Genomic DNA, 13,965 nt, shown 5'->3' with positions numbered 1-13,965 from the left:
CTCCCATCTTTCCCAGCCAACCGTCAGGAGATCTCCCATCTCCTTTTAAAATCTACCTCTCCACCTTCACCTCTGAACTGATCCTCGTACACCTTGTTAAAACACTTATCCTGCCCTTTTTCCCTCCCTGACCGCCGCCTTCAACTCCCCGCACTCCAATGGCTCCTTCCCCGCTGTTATCAAGCAGGTCCATTTTTTCCTATCTTAAAATTAAAAAAAAACTCCCTGCTTACAGATGCTTCCTCCTCGACCTTTTAGTCTCCTCGATGCTGGGACCTCCACCTTCTGCAAACACCTTGCTTCACCCACTCTGTCCTCTCCTGGTTAATCGATCGATGGTATTAATGGAGTGTATACTGTGTGCAGAGCCCTGTGTTCAGTACTGGGGAGAGTACAGTACCACAGAGTAGGTGTAGACAGTGCCTGTCCACAGGAGTTTACAGATTAGAGGGAGAGACAGCTGGATATGAACGTAAGTGCCGTGGGGCTGGACGAGCTGTGGATACCGAAGTGCTTAAAGCCTACAGGCCCGAATGCATAAACAACACAGAAGGGGCGGCTTAGACCGGGAATCGAGGGCTTAGGTGGGGAAGGCTTCTTGGAGGAGGTGTGATTTTAGTAGGTCTTTGAAGATGGGACCAGAGATGGCCAGTCAGCTATGAAGTGGGAAGGAGTTCCAGGCCAGAGGGAAAACATGGGCAAGGTAGATGAAAGTGAGATAACAATAATGTTGGTATCTGTTAAGCGCTTACTGTGTGCCGAGCACTGTTCTAAGCGCTGGGGTAGATACAGGGTAATCAGGTTGTCCCACGTGAGGCTCCCAGTTTTCATCCCCATTTTACAGATGAGGCAACTGAGGCACAGAGAAGTTAAGCGACTTGCCCACAGTCACACAGCTGACAAGTGGCAGAGCCGGGATTCGAACTCATGACCTCTGACTCCCAAGCCCGTGCTCTTGCCACTGAGCCACGCCGCTTCTCTACAGTGAGATAGAGTGAATAGGTTGGGTTGCCACGGAAAATCAGCGAGATTAGGTAGGAAGGGGAGAGTCAACTGAGTGCTTCAGTTGTGGTAGTGGTAAGGAGTTTATCGATGTCATAATTATTGAGCACTTACTGTGTGCAGAACACTGTACTGAGCGCTCAGGTGAGTACAATATAACAGCTTTGGTAGACATGCTCCCCCTCCATAAGTAGCTAACATTCTAGAATCTGATGTAAAGGTAAGTGGACGGGCGACCTTTGGGGGTTTTTGAGGAGAGGGGAGATTTGCACTGAACGTCCTTTTCCGCAAAAATGATCCGGGCAGCAGAGGGAAGTCTGGACTGGAGAGGGGAAAGACGGGAGGCCGGGAAGTCGGCAAGGAGGCCGATACGGTAGTCGAGATCTGATGAACGCTTGGGTCAGCGAAGCCTCAGTTTGGATGGAGAGGAAAGGGCAGATTCCAAAGACAGTGAGAAGGAAGAAAGGACCGGATTTGGTGATGGACTTAAATATGTGGATCAGATGAGAGAGATGAAGCCACGGTTACAGGCTCGTGAGACAGGGAGGATAGTGGTGTTGTCCACAGTGATCGGAGAGACAGAAGGAAGACAGAGGTCGGGTGGGAAGACTCATGCTCTTATTCAACCTTAAAAGAATGGTTTCAGTCACCCTCTTCCATATGGGGAAGATTGGGATCGTGTATATTTATGCCAGGAGAAATTATCCACGTAATTAAATTATCCACGTATTCATTGGCCTCTTCTGACCCTCTCCAGGTACCCTGCCCAGGAACTAGCATCTCTGTGCGGGGTACACCTCCAAGGTAAACAGCACAATCTGGGGACGGGGGCAACTGTAGTGCAGTTTTGGAAATCTTTTTTGCCAGAGAAGCAGCCTCAGAGGGCTGCTAGAGTGCACAGATCGTGTTCTCGCAGTGAGTCATTCCCTTCCTCGGCGGTTCCAGGAGAGAAAGCGATGGTTAGTGGAAAGATCACAGGTCAGGGATTCAGGACTCTCAGTTTCTAATCTCAGCTCCAACCCGTGCCTGCTGGGTGAACGTGGGTGAGTTGCTTAACCTCTCTGAGCCCTCATCTGGAAAATGGGGATAAAATGGACTGTGAGCTCAATGTAGGACCCTGTTAACCCCCTAGCTACTCTGGCAAAGTGCTTCCTAAATGCCAGAATTTCACTTCGCCCTTGGAAACTGGGGAAGTGAGGCCAACGGGTGAGATTGGAGAGACGTTGAAGGCTCCTTTAGCTCTTCCTGGGAATTCCAGAATAAAAGCACGCCTCCTCCGAGAGGCCTTCCCCGACTAAGCTAGAAGCGGCGTGACGTAGTCGACAGAGCACGGGCCCGGGAGTCAGAAGGTCATGGGTTCTAATCTCGGCTCCGCCACTGGTCTGCTGTGTGACCTTGGGCGAGTCACATCTCTGGACCTCAGTGCTTCATCTGTCAGATGGGGATTAAGACTGTGAGCCTCAGCTGGGACGGGGACTGGGTGTAACCCGATTTGTATCCCCCCTCATCACGTAGCACAGTGCCTGGCACGTAGTAAGCGCTTAACAAATACCATAATTTTTATTAATTATTATGATTAAGTTCTTAATTCCTCTTTTCCCACTCCCACCGCAACACAATTCCCATACTTCCCTGCTCTAACACCAACCACTTTCCCTCCTCTCACCTCTCTCACTGTCCACCTCTTGCATACACCCTCCCTCTTGCCTGGAACTATCTCCCCCGTAACATCGGACAGACCCTAACTCTTCCCCCTTGAGAGCCCTGCTAAAATCAGCTTTCCACCGGGAAGTCTTCCCTGATTAACCTCTTATCCCCCCCACCCCCCGTCACCCTCTTCTCCCTCCTTTCTTTGACTCCCAAGGACTTCGGTCTTCTAAGCATTTTCATTCAGTGGTATTTATTCATTCGATCGTATCTGATACCCACCCCCAACCCCTCAACACTTTTGTCCATCTCCTCAGACAATGTCGCTTCCCCTCTTGGGCAAGTCTCTGGGCCTCAGTTCCCTCATCTGTAAAATGGGGATAAAGACTGTGAGCCCCACGTGGGGCAGGGACTGCGTCCAATGCGAGTATCTTGTATCTACCCCAGTGCTTTGATAGGTGACTGGCACATAGTAAGCACTTAACAAATACAATTTTATTATTATTCTCTTTTAATGTCTGTCTCCCCACATAGACACTGAGGGCAGTGGACGTGCCTACCGACTTTGCTGTACTGTACTCTCCCAAATGCTTAGTATGGTGCTCTGCACCCAGTAAACGCTCAATAAATGCCCCTGATGGATGGTTAGAAGGGGAGGACAGGGGCTGGATGGAACCTGCTTGGGAAGAAGAAAATTTCTACAAGGTGGGAAAGAGGGTCTAGAAGCAGGAAATGACCCTCCGCAGAGCTACCCCGGTGGGATCTGGCATCCAAGAGTAAAAATAAAAGCGCCTGCTCTCTCGGCTCGTTAGGCGGCTGATAAATATAGCCTCCCGAGCGGGGGGTCCGGGGCCATGCCGCGGGTGGAACAGCTCAGAGCTGCGGGGAGGCTGGCGAGAGGAACCCCAGCCCTCGAGAACTCCTCCCCCCAATGAACTGCCCTGCAACGGGGAGGGGGGTGGGCCAGATGGGGTTGGGGGAGCCCAGGCCGGCCTTCCTTCCATGACCAGTGGGCAGGGACTGTCTCTATTTGTTGCTGAATTGTACTTTCCAAGCGCTTAGTACAGTGCTCTGCACGCAGTAAGAGCTCAATAAATACAATCGAATGACTGGTGGGGTGGCCGGGGATAGCTTGGGGACGGGGGGCGATTCGTTTCATCAAGCACCAGGGTTCAGAGAGGTGGCAAAGGCAGGTGGTGAATGCGGTACTCCAGGCGGGGGCTGGGGGGGCGGTCTGTAAATACGGTAGTAATCGTGGTATCTATTCTGTGCTTCCTACAGTCCAGACACTGTGCTAAGCTCTGGGGAAGACCCACTACAGTCATTCATGCATTCATTCGATTGTATTTATTGAGCATTAAACTGTGTGAAGAGCACTGCCAGGGAGAGTACAGTACAACAATAAACAGACACACTCCCTGCCCACCACGCGCTTCCAGCCCCCTCCCCAAGCTGCCAGGGCCAACTAGTAATAATAAATAATCATCGCTGTGGTATTTGTTAAGCGCTTACCGAGTGCAAGGCACCGTTCTCAGCACTGGGGTAGATACAAGATATTGGGTTGGACACAGTCCATGTCCCACGTTGGGCTCCCAGTCTTAATCCCCATTTTACAGATGAGGTAACTGAGGCACAGAGAAGTGAAGCGATATGCCTGACGCCATACAGCAGACAAGTGGCAGAACTTTTGACTCCCAGCCCTGGGCTGTATCCACTAGGCCATGCTGCTTCTCTACAGGATTGCCCCTCCCCACTCCCCGTGAGCAAGGGCCCAGCCTGCCGTGGGTACCGAACCGATGCCCAGTCACCGGGGATGGCACCGACTACTCTCCCGTTGGGTTCCAGACCATGGCCAAAGCTTGGCACAATCTAATCATTGTGGCATTTGTTAAGCGCTCACTGTGTGCCAGGCACTGTACTAAGCACTGGGGTGGATACGAGCAAATCGGGTTGGACACAGTCCCCCGTGGGGCTCCCAGTCTCCATCCCCATTTTACAGAGGAGGTCACTGAGGCCCGGAGAAGTGAAGGGACTCCCCCAAGGTCACGCGGCAGCCGCGTGGCGGAGCCGGGATCAAATCCCACGAGCCGCTGACTCTCGGGCCCAGTCGGGACCCTTTCTGGGGTTGGAGGAAGGTGGGTGGGGGAGAGGCTGAGCCCTGGGCTTGGGCAGGGGGGCATCCAGACTCCTCAGCTAAGGGGCAGGGGGCTCCCAGGAAACCTCTTCCCCGTCTCTGGCGCCCGAGGCCGCTCTGAAGTCGCGTGAAAGCCAGTGACAACTCTGAGATACTATGGTGACAGGCGCTATAGAAACGGAGAAAGACGGACGGAGGAAGACACACGGAGACAGTCACCAGAGAGACAGGCCCACAGAGGATTAGACGGAAAGGGGGGGTAGGCAGAGACACAGCCCACAGAGACAGAGAGGCAAGCAGCTAGAGACGCGGAGAGACGGCTAAGAGATGGAGGCTGAAGGAGACAAAAGGAACAAAGAAGCAGTGAGGAATAGATGGAGTCAGAGGTAGAGATGGGGCAGAAACAATCAGAGAAACGGGTGTAGATGAAGGCAGGGACAGAAAACGGACCCAAGAGGGAGGCCGGCGGAGACGGAGACCAAGTCAGAGACGGAGCCGGGACCCCAGGGTCGGACGCTGCTGGAAGGAGAGATGGGACCTAGGGGCTAGTCGGGAGGTAGCGTGGCCTACTGCCTAGAGGCCGGGCCTGGGAGTCAGAGGACCTGGGTTCCCATCCCGGTTCTGCTGTGTGACCTCAGTCAAATCACTTCACTTCTCTGGGCCTCAGGTCCCTCCCCTGCAAAATGGGAATTCGATACCTGTTCTCCCTCCTACTTAGACCGTGAGCCCCGGGAGGGACCCGATTATCGTGGCTCAGTGGAAAGAGCACGGGCTTTGGAGTCAGAGATCATGGGTTCGAATCCCAGATCTGCCACTTGTCAGCTGTGTGACTTTGGGCCAGTCACTTAACTTCTCTGTGCCTCAGTTACCTCATCTGTAAAATGGGGATGAAGACTGTGAGCCCCAAGTGGGACAACCTGATTCCCTTGTGTCTACCCCAGCGCTTAGAACAGTGCTCTGCACATAGTAAGCGCTTAACAAATACCAACATTATTATTATTATAATTACATGGCCTAGTGGATAGAGACCAAGCCTGGGAGTCAGAAGTGGAGAAGCAGCGTGGCTTAACGCAAAGAGCCCGGGCTTGGGAGTCACAGCTTGTGGGTTCTAATCCCAGCTCCGCCACGTGTCAGCTGTGTGACTTTGGGCAAGTCACTTTGCTTCTCTGTGGCTCAGTTACCTCATCTGTAAAATGGGGATTAAGACTGTGAGCCCCAAGTGGGATAACCTGCTTACCTTGTATCTACCTCAGTGCTAGGAACAGTGCTGGGCACATAGTAAGTGCTCAACAAATACCATTATTATTGTTATTATTATTATTCTAATCCCGGCTCTACCATTTGCCTGCTGTGGGACCTTGGGCAAGTCTCTTGACTTCTCTGGGCCTCAGTTCCCTCATCTGTAAAATGGAGCTGAAGAGTGTGAGCCCCAAGTGGGACACTGACCGTGTTCGACCTGAAGCTTGTGTCTACCCCAGTGCTTAAAGCAGTGCTTGATGCATAGTAAGCGCTTAACAAATACCGTTATTATTATTATCATTATTATCATTATTACCCCAGTACTTAGTATAGTGCTTGGCACACAGTAAACGCACAGTAAGTAGAGAAGCAGCGTGGCTTAGTGGAAAGAGACCGGGCTTGGGAATCAGAGGACGTGGGTTCTAATCCTGACTGCGCCACTTGTCTGCTGTGTGATCTTGGGCAAGTCACTTAACTTCTCTGTGCCTCAGTTCCCTCCTCTGTAAAAATGGGGATTAAAAAATGTGAGCCCCACGTGGGACAATCTGATTACCCTGTATCTACTCCAGTGCTTAGAACAGTGCTCAGCATGTAATAAGCACATAACAAATACCAAAATCATTATTATTATTATTGTTATTATTAACAAAAACCACAAATACTAGTAGTCCTCCTTGTTCCTCCGAGAAGTCGGGGGGAGGGGAGGCCGGGAGGTACGGCCCAGATCTGAGACAGGGGGATGCAAGGGGCTCCCGAATCTCTGGGGACCCTCGGTGGGAAGGCGAGGGGATGCTAGCTGGGGTATTTTCTTCTACTTTTGGAGCACTGTACCCTAGTGGAAAGAGCATGGGCCTGAGAGTCTGAGGACCTGGGTTCTAATCCCAACTCCACCCCATGTCTGCTGTGTGACCTGGGGCGAATCTCTTCACTCCTCTGCCCTTGGCTTCTCTACAGATCAGTTTCCTCTTGTGTCAAATGGGGATTAAATCCTACTCCCTCCTACCTAGATTGTTAGCCCCATGTAGGACAGGGAATGTGTCCAACCTGATCAGCTTTTATCTACCCCAGTGCTTGGGACATTGCTTGGCACATAGTAAGTGCTTAACAAGTACCATAATCATCATCATCGTCACCTTGGTCTGCCTCCTCCTGACTCCCCAGTGTCCCCATTGCGTTCACTCCCGTCTACCCTCCATCCCTCCTGCTGCGGCCCGGCCCTCCTGTTCCTCTGGGGGGCAGAGGGTTAGAAGAGGGGGGAAGAGGGTTAGCGGAATCTTCCATGAGCCTTCCCCTGTCACACCCCCCGCTCCTTGCCTTTCAGGGGTCAGCTCCCTGAGGACGTTTCTGACCTGAATAATGCAGACGAGGAACTGCAGTGTGGGTCTGGCCTTTCCCTGCAGCGAGGATGGGGAAGGTGGAGGGCAGAGAGGAAAGAGGCCAGAGGCCCCAACTCTCTCTCCCCATTCCGCGCTGCCTCGCCTCCAACCCGAACTCCAGCCCTGACTCTTCCGTTGCTTTGTTTTCCTCATTTCCTCCATCTCACGCAGCCCTCGGGCCTCCCGTCCCACTCCCCGATTCCACCCTCCCAAACCCACGACCATCCCCATGGACACTCTCTGCCAGATTTCTAGGCTCGGAAACCCAGCGACAGGAGGAATTTGCAGACACAGGAACCGAGAGAGTGAGAGAGAGAGAAAGAGTAACTAGGAGAGGAGAGTTGCCCGCCGCTTGGCCTCACCTCTCCCTAACCAGGCACAGAGTTTCCTCCGTCTCTCCGCACACCCCCCTCCTCCAACCCCTCTTACCCTCCCTCATCCCAACGGATCGGCGTGGCTAAAATCCACCCTTTCCTCTCCATTCAAACCGCTCACACGTTAATCCAAGCACTTCTCCTATCCTGCCTTGATTATTGGATCAGCCTCCTTGCTGACCTCCCATCTCCCTGTCTCTCCCTGCTCCAGTCACTTCACTCTACTGCCCCGATCATTTTTCTACAAAAGCGTTCAGTCCACATCTCCTCAAGAACCTCCAGTGATTTCCCACCACCCTCCGCATCGAACAGAAACTCCAGTTTCTGTAGGAGTTAAACCATTTAAACTGTTGGCTTTAAAACACTCAATCACCTTGCCCTCTCCTACCTCACCTCGCTGCTCTCCTACTACAACCCAACTCACAGACTTTGCTCCCCTAAATACCAACCTTCTCACTGTACCTCCATCTCTTCTATTTCTCCACTGACCCCTCACCCACGTCCTCCCTCTGGCCTGGAACACCCTCCCTCCTCAAATCTGACAATTACTCTCTCCCTCTTTAAAGCTTTATTAAAGGCACATCTCCTCCAAGAGGTTTTCTCTGATGAAACCCTCATTTCCTCTTTTTCTACTCCCTTACTGCCGTCGCTCTGATTTCCTCCCCTTATTCACACCTCCTTCGGCCCCCCAGAAATCACATACATATCCGTAATTTATTTAACGTCTCTCTCCTGCTTTGGATAGTGAGCTTGTTGTGGGCGGGGAATGTACGTACCAACTCTGTTCTATTATACTCTCCCAAGTGCTCTGCACACAGTAAGTGCTCAGTAAACTCGATTGATTGATCGATCGATCCGTCATCATCCATCCTCCCTCCACCTGGACAGAGGTCTGGCTCCCCCCGGCAATCCCATCCCCAGGCCCCGGCCGGAGGAACCGGGCCCCCGAAGAGAGATGGAGAGAGAGAGATTCAGACACACCGGTGGGAGACAGACGCAAACAGCTGGAAGGAGGTCTCACCTATGTGAGAGACACAGAACTATACTGAGGGGAGGGTGGAGGGGAAAGAGAGAGAGAAAGAGATGCAGGCACACCCCTGGAGAGAGATAGACAGAGCTGGAAAGAGGCATCGCCACTGGGAGAGTCCCAGAACTGGACAGACAACGAGGGGAAGGACGGGGAAGCCTCAGAGATTCCCGAGGTCCCCAGCCCGAGCTTTCCGGAGTCCGGCCGGGCCAAGGGGGTGGCCCAGCCGGGGTCCACCCTACCTGTGTCTCGGAGAGGCTGAGGCTGCCGGCCAACTGTTTACGCTCCGCTCCCACCACGTAGTGGTTCTTCTCGAAAGCCCGCTCCAACCGCAGCAGCTGCGAGGGCGAGAAGGCCGTGCGGATCCTCTTCGGTTTGCGGGCGAACGGTCCGTGAAGGAGCAAGGCGTCCTGCGAGCCCTCGCTTCCTGAGGGACAGGGACGGACACGCGGGCTCAAATGACTGGGTCTCCCACCCTCCTCCCCCTCCAAGATCTCAGTATTTATTAAGCGTTTACTCTGTGCCAGGGAAGAAGCATGGTGGAGTGGATAGTGGACAGTGGACGGTGGGAGTCAGGAGGTCAAGGGTTCTAATTCCCTTGTCTGCTGTGTGACCTTGAGCAAGTCACTTCACTTCTCTGGGCCTCAGTGATCTCAACTGGAAAATGGGGATTGAGACTGTGAGCCGCCCCACCTGGGACACGGGGCTGTGTCCACCCCATTTGCTTGAGCCCCTCCCAGTGCTCAGTAAAGTGCCTGGTACATAGTAGCTGCTTAACAAAAACCATAATTAGTATTATTGTTACTACTGAGCGCAGGGGTCGATACAAGGTGATCAGGTTGGACACAGTCCGAATAGAGAAGCAGCGTGGCTCAGTGGAAAGAGCACGGGCTTTGGAGTCAGAGGTCATGGGTTCGAATCCCGGCTCGGCCACTCGTCAGCGGTGTGACTTTGGGTAAGTCACTTCACTTCTCGGTGCCTCAGTTCCCTCATCTGTAAAATGGGGATGAAGACTGTGAGCCCCACGTGGGACAACCTCATTCCCCTGTGTCTCCCCCAGCGCTTAGAACAGTGCTCGGTACATAGTAAGCGCTTAACAAATACCACCATTATTATTATTATTATTATTATTATTAAGTCCCACATGGGGCTACCAACCTTCATCCCCATTTTGCAGATGAGGGAACCGAGGCAGGCTACCCCAGAGAAGCGGCGTGACCTAGTGGATAGAGCCCGGGTCTGGGAGTCAGAAGGCTCTGGGTTCTAATCCCGTTCCGCCACTTGTCCGCCGTGTGACCTTCGGCGAGTCACTTCACTTCTCTGGGCCTCAATTCCCTCATCTGTAAAATGGGGATTAAGACTGTGAACCCCATGTGGGGTGGGGACTGGGTCCAACCTGATTAGCCTGTATCCACCCCGGCGCCTAAGACAGTGCCTGGCACATAGTAAGCGTTTAACAAATACCATAGAGAAGAAGGAGCTTCTGAGCCCAGGGCTTGGCACCGCGTAAGCGCGTAACAGATAGCACATTGACTACGATGAGCATCCGGCCACCGCCTCCACAAAGGAGACAAATTTGTCTCCTCTGCAGGACGAGGCGGAGAGCTTGTGGACCTCAGGCAAGGTCTGATTCCCACCCCCCAGCCGCTGTTTTCCTCCCCTGTTACTTCCCTCCTTCTCTCCCCTTCCTCCTCCTTCCCTCTCCCATCTTCCCTCTCTGCTTTTCTCTCCCCCCCTCCACTCTGCCGTTCGATTAAACGCCACCCCAGCCCCCCCAACTCTAAATCTTCAGGGGTCTAACTGCCACGGGCAAATCCGGCCTGCTTTCCTCGCCAGGCTCCAACACTCGCCCTCTTCCTCTTTTGAAACCGGGTCTACCCTCCACTTGGAACAGGCTTGGGACCGAGGAGAAGGGGAAGAAGCCCAGCAGGGATGTGGGGGTGATATCGGCCAGAGCGGAGAAAACCACGGCTACCCCCACCCCCCAACACACATCCATACCCACCCCCACCACGGACACACACGCGTTCAGACTCACACATCCCTCCCCCGACCCACGCATGTCCTCCCCGACTCCCACATCGGCCTGGCATGGTGGATAGAGCACTGGTTGGGAGTCAGAAGACCCTGGGTTCTAATCTCGGCTCCAGCACGTGTCTGCCGTGTGACCCTGAGCGAGTCACTTCACTTCTCTGGGCCTCAGTTCCCTCATCTGGAAAATGGGGATTGAGACTGTGGGTCCCACTTGGGGTGTCCGACTCGATTTGCTCGTGTCCACCCCAGCGCTGAGTACAGTGCCTGGCACATAGTAAGCGATTAATAAATACCATCATCACTATTACTCGGGGGAGGCCGACTTGCAACAGGTGGAGGTGGAGGACTCAGAGTTGGGGCTCATCCCGTCCTCTTTCTCCCCCATCCCTGCCTCTTTGGAAAGCCAGCTGAACTGTGTATCTCCCTGGGGCCCAAGCGAGGAGCTTCGGAAGGCCTTCACTGGGATGGCCTCTGCAGCCGGCCTCGCAGGTAGGGACCAGATTTACCATCCTGCTCGGAATTCAATCCGACCTGCCCTTCTTTCAGGAGGCCATAAAAGGTTAAGAAAAAAAAGCCATAGAGGCGGGTGAGTGCAGGTTTAGCTGTGCAAATGAATACTTAAGGTTGCAGTGAAGTGCACAAGAACCCGCTGATTATTTGTCTACACCAACAAATTATCTGCGTAATAATAATCTGCGTTGTAAAGTGCTTACTATGTACCAGAGCAGCAGCGTGGCTTAGTGGCAAGAGCCCGGGCTTCGGAGTCAAAGGTCGTGGGTTCTAATTCCGGCTCCGCCACTTGCCTGCTGTGTGACCTTGGGCAAGTCACTTAACTTCTCTGGGCCTCAGTTCCCTCATCTGTAAAAATGGGGATTAAAAAATGTGAGCCCCACGTGGGACAATCTGATTACCCCTTATCTACCCCAGCGCTTAGAACGGTGCTCAGCACATAGTAAGTGCTTAACCAATACCATAATCATTATTATTATTATTACCAGCCACGGTGCTAGGAGCTGGGGTGGATACCGGTAAGTAAAGTTGGACACAGTCCCTCACCACAGCCCCGTGAGGGAGGGAAAGGCGAGTATCATGACCACTATTTCCCAGATACTAAGAAAAGTTACGTGTCTCCTCAGAGGACACGTAGGTGGCCACTCAGCTGGCTAGGGCCAAGGAGGGACTAGAAGTCAGGTCTCCTGACTCCCAGGCCCGGTCTCTTCCCACTAGACCATCCTACCTCCCCTGAGACGGCCCTGTCGAGATCCAACCCTCCGCAGCCGACCCCCCGACTCAATCCTGTTCAAGCGAATGAGGTGAGGAGGGGAGGGGGCGTAGTACGCCTTGCTTTCCGAGGAGAGGGTTAGGAAGCGAGGGGTTCCACTAAAGTTGCCCCAGCCCCGTTGCCAAGGAAGCCAATCCGGTCTACCTCGCCATTGACCCGTCGCCCACGTCCTGCCTCTGGCCTGGAAAGCCCTCCCTCCTCAAATCCGACAGACAGTGTCTCTCCCCTGGCTTCAAAGCCTTATCGAAGGCCCGTCTCCTCCGAGACGCCTTCCCCCACTAAGCCCTCCTTTCCTCTTCTCCCCCTCCCTTCTGCATCACCCTGACTTGTCCCCTTCATTCACTCCCAGCCCCAAAGTACTTATGTCCATATCTGTTATTTCTTTATGTCTATTAAGGTCCGTCTCCCCCTCTAGACTGTAAGCTCGTGATGGGCAGGGAATTGTTGATTGTTCAGTCTGTACTCTCCCAAGTGCTTAGTACACTGCTCTGCACACAGTGAGAGCTCGATAAGAACGACCGAATGCATTAATGAAGCCGATGGTCACCGCCGACGCGGGACGGGGTGGGGACGGACGTGGGATTCAGATGTCTGCTCTCTTCAGGGTCCCTGCTCTGCTTGGTGACTAGTTCATGGGAGGGATGTAAGCCCACCCATCTGCTAGCCAGCAGTTACTCCAGGGTGGGCCCGTGTGCACCTGTGTGTCTCTGTGTGTGAGTAAATAAATCATCTAGCTGGAGCATCCGTAGTCACTGTCTAATCACACACATGCACAAGCATGGTTCGTTTTTCACCCTTTTTTTTTTTTGGTATTTATTAAGAGCTTACTATGTGCCAGAAACTGTACTGAATGCTGGGGTAGATAATCAGGTTGGGCACAGTCCCCGACCTCCATGGGGCTCACAGTCTTAATCCCCATTTTACAGATGAGAGAACTGAGGCAGAGAGAAGTTAAATGACTTGCCAGAGATTTCTTTGGTTTTTTGGTAATCTTTAAGCACTTACTATGTACCAGACATTGTACTAAGCACTGGGGTACATACAAGGTAATCAGGTTGGACTCAGTCTCTGTCCCACATGGGGCTCACGGTCTTAACCACTATTTTACAGTTCAGCTGAGGGTCAGGGAAGTGAAGTGACTTGCCCAAGGTCACCCAGCAGACAGGCGGGGGAGCCGAGATTAGAACTCAGGTCCTTCCGACTCACTGGGCCACGCTGCTTAGGGGATTTAGGGCGGGGAAGAGGCGGATATTGTTTCTCCAAGTCCCCTCTCCGAACTATCCAGGGTGGGATTTAGCTGCTTTCCACACCCCAGTTAAGGTTTGGGTGGGTTGTGGGAGACTGGTTTGGCTGCTTGACGTGAGCTGAAGCGGCTCGCTGCTCCGCTAAGCGCTGTGTGCACTGATGGGAAAAAGTATTGGCGACCCAGCGACCTCGTCATTCTCTCCCAGAAATGCATTGTGTGTATATTTTTGTGTGGAGGGGCTTTTTTGCGGGAACAAAGTCCACTTCCAAAACCTTGATCTGTCAGGTATAGAGTGTCTAGAACATGTAATCCATATGTACGTTGCGTGTGTGTGTGAGGCTTGTTGTGTTGGTTTTTTTTGTTTTTGTTTTTGTGTGTGTGTGTGTGTGTATACATGTGCGAGAACATGGGTATAAAGTCTACCTCGGCCTGCAAGGTATAAAATGCCTAGAGGCAGAAGTATGTAAGCTTCTCTTCCCTCCCCTCCGGCCCCCCAGCAGTTCAGTCATTTTCTGTATTTTATTATTTATAAATATGATTATTGTTATTATTTATAGATAAATATTTACTTTCTTTTCTGTCATACCTATCTGTCATTTCATTT

General features: G+C 52.7%; 1 protein-coding gene across 1 annotated transcript in view; it reads right to left on the bottom strand.

Annotated features, from left to right (window-relative positions):
* LOC114805499 (homeobox protein EMX1-like) overlaps positions 1–13,965 on the bottom strand; it is a 29,164-nt gene that overhangs the window by 3,559 nt on the left and 11,640 nt on the right. The window contains exon 2 of the mRNA XM_029046827.1: positions 9,042–9,226. Coding sequence (XP_028902660.1) covers positions 9,042–9,226 — 185 coding nt within the window. The remainder of the gene's footprint in view (positions 1–9,041; positions 9,227–13,965) is intronic.

The sequence above is a fragment of the Ornithorhynchus anatinus genome, chromosome 18 (assembly GCF_004115215.2).
Source record: "Ornithorhynchus anatinus isolate Pmale09 chromosome 18, mOrnAna1.pri.v4, whole genome shotgun sequence".
Lineage (NCBI taxonomy): Eukaryota > Metazoa > Chordata > Mammalia > Monotremata > Ornithorhynchidae > Ornithorhynchus > Ornithorhynchus anatinus.
This window is presented reverse-complemented; position numbering and strand designations above follow the sequence as displayed.